General features: G+C 38.8%; 1 protein-coding gene across 1 annotated transcript; it reads left to right on the forward strand.

The window, feature by feature from the left end:
* Window positions 1–4,752: 4,752 nt before the first annotated feature.
* LOC108677531 (homeobox protein araucan) lies at window positions 4,753–7,867 on the forward strand (the record flags this gene model as incomplete). Its single annotated transcript, XM_047881085.1, has 4 exons — window positions 4,753–4,901; window positions 6,714–6,939; window positions 7,306–7,415; window positions 7,708–7,867. Coding segments are annotated over exons 2-4 (486 nt in total), but the record flags the coding sequence as incomplete, so codon positions are not given.
* Between the last annotated feature and the right edge of the window lie 25 nt (window positions 7,868–7,892).

Below are 7,892 nucleotides of genomic sequence, written 5' to 3' on the forward strand. Positions count from 1 at the left end.
AATGGAAGACTTCGTGAAACAAATATCAAATAAGAGCCTCCATCTTAATGAGTTTCATTGGTTTGCACTAGGCTGATTACTTTAATGAGAGAATATTTTAGATTACAGATTTCACGTGAACACATAGCATTCTCGACACCAAATTATTAACTCGTTCACAAAATTTTTTAGCGATTTCTCAGTTTTCACTTTTTAAGATCATGAACGCACCAAAGTCGCCATTTAATGTAAGTGAGGGTGATAGCTCCTTCTCAATTATCAGAGCTAAATTCAGTTGCTAACGTTTCTAATACGAACAAGTTGAAAAAAGTTGTTTCATCTTGCATATTTGCTTAACCGCAATGCGTTTGGATTGTACTCTCATATAAACTAATATTATTATAGTTAATCTTCCATGCATGCAGCTAGATTAGCCCACTGCAGAAAAACCTACAATTGAGCTGACTTCAGATTGTGTACTCTAATGATTTTGAAATTTTAGTGTAATCGATCTCGAAGTTTGAAGTAAAGATAATGCTCAGTAATTACAAAAGCCATTTTAATCGATAGCTGAAAATGCTAAAAATTGTTATCGCAATTTTGGTTTAAATAGCTATGCTAAAAAATTAAAAATGCAAAAATATTTAACCGAATCCCTTGAAGCTTCAGTGCATAAATTTTTTCTTCACCAGATGCACAAAAAATCCAGGACGTGACAATTTCATAATTCATCTAACCTAAATAAACTTGGAAAATTAAATAGGTCTCTAGAAAGGAGGTAAATTTTTAAATTTGTAACATCGTCATTGACGCTTTTCGATGCTCATGCATGGCTTCTTAAATTTGTAGAAATATCGAGAAAATTTCAATAAAAAAACAATAATTTATAATCTTCAGTGTATAACATCGATGAAATTTTAACGAATTTAATATCGACAGAAGAACCGTCAAGAAGCGGTCGCGAATAAGAAGCAGACTTGATGAAGCCTGCGACCCGCTCCACTCAGACCCAGAATAAAACCTTGGGGATCTCATCTCAACTCGGGCCGAGTTTGCAGAGGTTGCCGATAAAAGAGACTTTTTCTTCTTTTTTGGCGGCCGAAGAAGAGAGGGGACGAGTCGGGGCTATAGACACCAAATTGTCTAGGAGGGTGTCCGGCTTCCCTTTATCTAATTTACATGGTAATTCAATCGGTGTGGATTTGATGGAGAAGAGAGTTGGCAGTTAGGCTAAGCAGCTGTGGTTGCGCATCGAGTGGCGCGGGAGGAAGTCGTCATTAAGCGCTGCTTTATTGATAAGCGAGACGCTATCTAGGGTGGCATCGTGAGACCACGCCGCTGCGGCTGGGGCATTTTTTATTCATTTTATGAAATAAAACTTTGATATTGAACTATACTTTAATGGTTTAATTAGTAGATTGTATTATTTGGTGTGTCTTGGTTAACGAACTGATCAAGTTACAAGGAGATGACCAATCCTATAGAGATCATGAAAGAGTGATATATTTACTAAATTCTAATGCTTCTATTTATTGTGTTTTTTTCCCACGTGTTGTACCTACGCTTGCATAGAGTCAATCTCGAGATTCTGTGGCCAGCAATCAACTCCGTTTATTGGCCGTCAATTAGAACATGCCATTGATTTGTTCTTGAATCACATGTAAAAAATATCACAAACGGATTCACAAATTATTCTCCTGCTATATTTGAAAAAATATGCAATTACGCTCCTCTTAGAAATTATCGATTACGAGAAAATTATAAATTTGATTTTCGTTAAATGTACTAACGAAATTAAGGCCTAAGGTTTTTAATAAATTCGGGTAGGTAGGAGTAGCTCATCCTATAAACGTAATTCCACAATAAAATTTCAAGCAGTTAGGCCTATAGACGCGGGTAAGGGTTGGCCGAGGTTCGGCCGGCTCAGGCCTTATAATATTTATAAGGCCAAGACGGCAGCGCGGGCCTCGAGGCGGCGCGCAATGTAGCGGCAATTGAGACGCACAGCGCGCATTGCAATGTACGTCCCGAGCTTTATACGCCCCTAGCGCAGTCGCTCCGATTTCTATAATATATTTCATATTAAATATTAAGAAACGCACATTTCGCGCTCATGTATACGGAAAAACGGCTCAAAAAATAACAGGAAATCGATGTGACATCAACTCTATTTGAAAGAGTTTTGAATTCTATCCCGCCACGTGACTTTTATTCTTTGAAAAAAGTGTATCTTTTTCCAGAGACCATTAAATTAAAAATTTGCAAAAGGTATAAATAAAAAATGGCTTGTGTAATATCAATGTCTCAATTTTGTTGCTGTTTTCATCCTAACAAGGTTAAATTAAATCAATTACAATAATTTCAATTGGAGTTGACTAAAGTTAGTCTTTAGTAACCAGTTCGTATCAAAAAAGCATTTTAAAAATTATCTTATCATGGAAGTGATTCTTTTCAACTCTTTTTTTTCTCTCTCTCTTTGGCAAGAGAGAAAAAATTTAGAGGTTGTCAGTAGATAATTATATACTCTAATCGTGCTGAATATTCTACGGGCATTCACTTTTTTCAAGTTATTAACCTCGTAAATCTTTGCATGATTTATCTCCCATAACATCTCTCATCCCGAATGTCAGAATACCCAATGTTGATTCAATATATATGAGCATTTTACTTAATTTGTAATTATCGTTGCTAATTATGAACGCGTTAACGAAAACCCAGATACGTCCAGGGGTTTGACGGAGTTTTTTTTAAAGTTTCCTCCCCTCGCGGATTGTTTAATCACCTCGGGATTAATTTAGAAGTTTGCGTGTGTGGTGACGCTTTTGATTATATGGCTGACGAGCGCAGATTACCGAGCTTGTCTGTATCGCATTTGTTCATATAGACTGCAAGCTTCTATCAAAACCAAAAGAAAAGAACGAACTATGAGTACTCGAGAAATGCAGACTTCTCGAAAGAGCTTGAATTCGGCGTATTTTTTTTATTGAGAGAAGGAGATTTTCAGTTATTGCGTAGAAGCACTTGCTTTTAATATCTTAAAATGTTATGTCGATTACTGAATGAAATATTTTCTTACGTCATAAAACTTAGATTGAGTCTATTCGTATGGCTATATATGGGTGCAAATTGAATTATATTTAAACAAATGTCTTCCTTGGGACAAATTTAAGAACTCGAATGGAGTGTAGAACTTATATAGATATGATGAAGGAGCCAAACTTCTATAATAATACTTGCAATAATATGGTTATAAACCTGAAAACTTCTAGCCATTTAAATTCAACTAGAAATTTTGACCACTCGGCAATCTAATTCCGTAAAATTCCATCGGATTCTTCTCATTTTAAGTCGAGTGCCATCATTTCATTATGACTCATGAGTTTGAAGCGGTCCTTTGAAGCGCCTTAATGTTTTATAGCTACAACGGTGAGCACTGAACAGCTTTATCTCTTCTCAGCGTAGCGCTCCCTTGAGAGCTTTTCAGGCTCGAGGCAGAGTCGGAAAAAATGCGTTCTCGGTAGCCGTGTTCCCAAGAAAGCACCGCGGCACAAAACGCCGATTGGGACAAAACTCAAGCTTAGAATCAGAGCCATTTGCAACTATAGGCTATTGCAACTGCACAGCAGTTTTGAGCCGTCAGAACCATGTTTCATGGCGTGAAAAAAAACTTTTCTTATAAGCATGATAAAAAATGTATTGACGCGACAATATTTCTGAAAATTACTGTCAGAAAGTCTTGACAGCCAAACTTCCCTTTTATGCTGAAATATATTAAAATGCAATGACCCAAATCTCAGATACTGTTTGCGTTCTTTTTCGTGTAATACAGCTGAACTTATGATCGTCTTCTTACCTTCCGTCTACTTACTCCTTCCTCTTCCCGCCATCTCCTCCTCTCTCATCCATCACCGCACGCCCCAGCTCTCACCCAACTCCCATTGTCCCTCTCGCTCCTCCCTCCCCACCTCTCATTGTTCCGACCATTTCCACTCTCCCAGGAAGCCAGGGCGCTGGGCTCCGCAATTGGCTCCTTCTCACTCCATGTTTTAGACGCTCTTCCTGGCCGCTCTCCTTCTCACTGTTTTAGCCGCTCTTCCTGGCCGCTCTTCTTCTCACTCCATGTGTTATCCGCTTTTCTTCTCACTCCATGTTTTAGCCGCTCTTCCAGGACGCTCTCCTTACTCCATAATTTAGCCGCTTTTCTTCTCACTCCATGTTTTATCCGCTCTTCCTGGCCACTTTTCTTCTCACTAGATGTTTTAGCCCCACTTCCAGGCCGCTCTCCTTACTCCATATTTTAGCCGCTTTTCTTCTCACTCCATGTTTTAGCCCCACTTCCATTAGTAATTTCTATTTTAGGTTTTTAGTCACCACTGACGTGACCTCGCGTAGGAATCCGTTATATCGTGTCATTCGTTAGTGCGATTCCACCACAGAGGTACATGGTTCTTTTAGTCGTCTTTATTTTCAGTGTTGACAGTGCAATGGTGTTTAAGTGAAGTTTTATTGATCTTTAAGTGCATATTTGTAGTTATATTTATTCATGTATCATATGTCATCTGTGCTATATTTCTGCGTTTGTTAGTTTATTTATTTCATTAGTTCTAATTTTTGTGTTTTCGTATTTGTATGTGCAGAAAGTCTCCGATATTAGAACTTGCTTCGATCACTAGTGAAAATAGTTAGTCGGCCTAATGAAAACGCACGGTTTTGCTTTGTTCATTTATTCTCTCTGTATTCATTGATAAGTGGTTTAAATTCCTATTTTTGTTCATTGATTCAGTTTTTATTCATCCTTCTTAATGGCAATAATTATTAAGACACGATCATAAGTAAATGTCTGGTGGCCACTGACTGCTTTATTTATATATCATTTAGGTATTTATATCGAACGGGCCCCGACAAAGTCACATTCGCTGCCGGTGAAAACCGTATCCAAATTCTTAACGAAATTTCAAGTTAATATGTAATTCAGTAATCAAACTCTTGAACGCATCATCTACTATTGTCATTTCTTAACAGTGAGACAACTGATAAACTTCAACGTATAAGTATTTCTAAAAGCTTACTTAAACCCTGTTTTTCTATTCCTTGGTTTGTGCGAATGTCGTTTATATTTGGTTTCGTTTTTAATTGTTTTGGTTCTTCTAAATTCATTAGTTTAATATGTTTGGATTTTGGACTTAGCTTACAACTCTGAAAGTAATTGAACTCAAATTTAAGGTTTATTTGAATACTAGTTGAATCAATTGTACCAATTGTTGAGTGTTCTTCGCTCTAAGAATGAAATTTTTCACTAATGAACATGCAAAGATCACAATGACGTCACCCTGTATTATTTAACCAGCCACGGACCTGCAACGTTGTTCTTCAATAATTTAAGCCCTGCATGTCCCTTATTATTCTGTTGAAGCTGCTGAAAATGAGCATTTTCGTAATTTTTGAGAGGTATTAAATCTATGAATTGAAACCGCTTTGAATAAACTTAACCGCTGTCATTTGATCTGAAAAAAAGTTTTGAACACTAATTTAATTAGCATTCATTTTATTACCAGCAATTGTTTGAAAGCGCTACACCACTTTCCTTGTTTGTTGCTTCGACTTTTTTCTTCTACTCCTCATATCACACATTTTCATTTCACACACTTCACTTTCATATAAGCTCAGCTCTTCGCTCGCCGTATTCCTTTCATAACCTCTTATTTTTAAATCTTCTCTCCCATTCACTTTTCCTCTCATATAAACTCCTGGTCTCACTCCCCCAGCTCTCCCCACACCCCGACACTCTCTCCCCCCTCCCCACTAGGCCGCTAGAGAGCCGACGTGATGGATGCATCTCCCCATATGCACCAATGGCTTGCGCCTATATCTAGATCGGCCATAAATCTAGAGCAGACAATTGTAAATCGTTGGCCAGCTTTGTTCTCAGGCATGCAATTGTTCTACGATAGCCTGCGCTGACAATCTGTTCAACATGCCTTCTCACTACGATGAACTCGCCTCAACACTTCGAAGATTGCCAAGGATTTACAAAGAATTCATTTAAATCCAATAGGAGAACTGCGACCACATACTTCTTCTCTTGAGCGACTTTGCTAACAAACGATGTGCTCTTAGCGGAGCAGAGTTGTCAACTCTGTGGTGAACTGGGTGCACGGCTTATATAAAACCAATGTTTGTTTACTCTGTACCATGCAAAAGTTTAAAATCGTCAAGGATTTTTGTTGAAAATTCAACATTCACGCTAATCAAGCGAATTATGACCAGGAAATTGATGCTGTTATCCCCATGCCACTTGGAATGATACATTCAAGTATCCGTGTTGATTGAATTTGCGGCTCGACGAGTTGTTCACGTACGCTAGGCTCATGATGATGCCGGTGCTGGTTAAAAGACTAAGTCCTAGATTCACGCCTCTCCTGTTACCGAATTATAGCTCTAACTGCTTAAATACTCTGGCTTTTTCCATGTTATTCATGTCCTCGCTTTCCTGCGAATAACGTTTATTAATTGTAAGAATTTAGTAGGACGAAATTATTATCATAACATCCCTAATGAATAAAGTTGTTGTTGTTGAAGGACTGTTTGTGTTCAGTAATCTATTTTACCCTGGAAAATTTTAAATCAATTTTCCGCAATTTAGTTAAGCTTCTTTTTACTTTATTCCGTTCTCTGCCATCACAATTCCCTACTTTTCACGTATTAATTTACGATACATTTTGCTCACTGCGCAGCTTCGGCTCAATGACTCCGCTCGTGTCTTCTGCGCAACTCACCCCTCCCCCCTCTGCCCCAACGCTGGCTCCCCCAACTCCTACTCTACCTCCCCCAACTCTGACAACCCCAACGCTCGCTCACGCTCACCTGGCGGGGCTCTACGCGCCCTCCCCCTACGCTGACGCGCCCCCCTACGCCCTACAGGCACTGGGGGGCGAGCAGTCCGCCTTCTACTCCCCAAGTGTGAGTGAAATTCTCGCATTCTTGTAAGTTTCAACGTGAAAAGTTTCACAATTGAAACAAGTGTTAGAGTTTGACTATATGATTATTGAAACGTCAAGATAATGTTATTCTTAATCCTATTAGCTTAGTTTGTTTTGCCCACTTGATAAAAATGGGACAAATGATAATCATCAGAATGAGTTTCATTATTATCGTGTATCCAGTCTCCTGGCGACCCCAGTTACGAATGCTTATCATTATTGCCTTGTTTTGTTCACATATAAAATAAATCGTAACCTAGGATTGAAGGATTGATGTTCTACTAATAGCAGTATATATAGCAAGACAGCATTATAATATATAAATATTACTGTTTTGATGCTGCAGGCAAGCCTGGAGCTGAAGGAGACGCTAGCAGGCGCCCCGATGTCCCCAGCCTGGCCCTACGCATCCATGTACTATCCTGTCGACTCCCCCTTCGGCTACCCCTTTGCAGGGTGAGAACCTATACTTTACCAACTCGTAGCATTACTATAATAATCTTTATTAAATCCATATTTTCAGCTATTGAAGGTTTTATTTGTTAGGTGATTTGATTAGCCAAATCAACCTTACTCGTTTTGTTTTGAAATTGTTTCAAGTACTGGGCGATTCATGTTTTTTTTTTTTTTTTGCAACGCACTCTTTCAAATAACTAACGTTATATAGTTGTCTCTTAAAAACTAGGCTGTTAACATGGAAAAAAATTTTGGAAAAACTTTACTGATAACAAAGTGTCTGTGCGTGCAGCTACACAGGCATGGGACTGGACGCCGCGCGGCGCAAGAACGCCACCAGAGAAGCTACGACGACCCTGAAGGCTTGGCTCAACGAGCACAAGAAGAACCCGTACCCCACCAAGGGCGAGAAGATCATGCTCGCCATCATCACTAAAATGACACTCACGCAGGTCAGTGGCACCATTAATGGTGAAC

Source organism: Hyalella azteca, unplaced genomic scaffold, assembly GCF_000764305.2.
Source record: "Hyalella azteca isolate HAZT.00-mixed unplaced genomic scaffold, Hazt_2.0.2 contig7002, whole genome shotgun sequence".
In the NCBI taxonomy this organism is placed as follows: Eukaryota; Metazoa; Arthropoda; class Malacostraca; order Amphipoda; family Hyalellidae; genus Hyalella; species Hyalella azteca.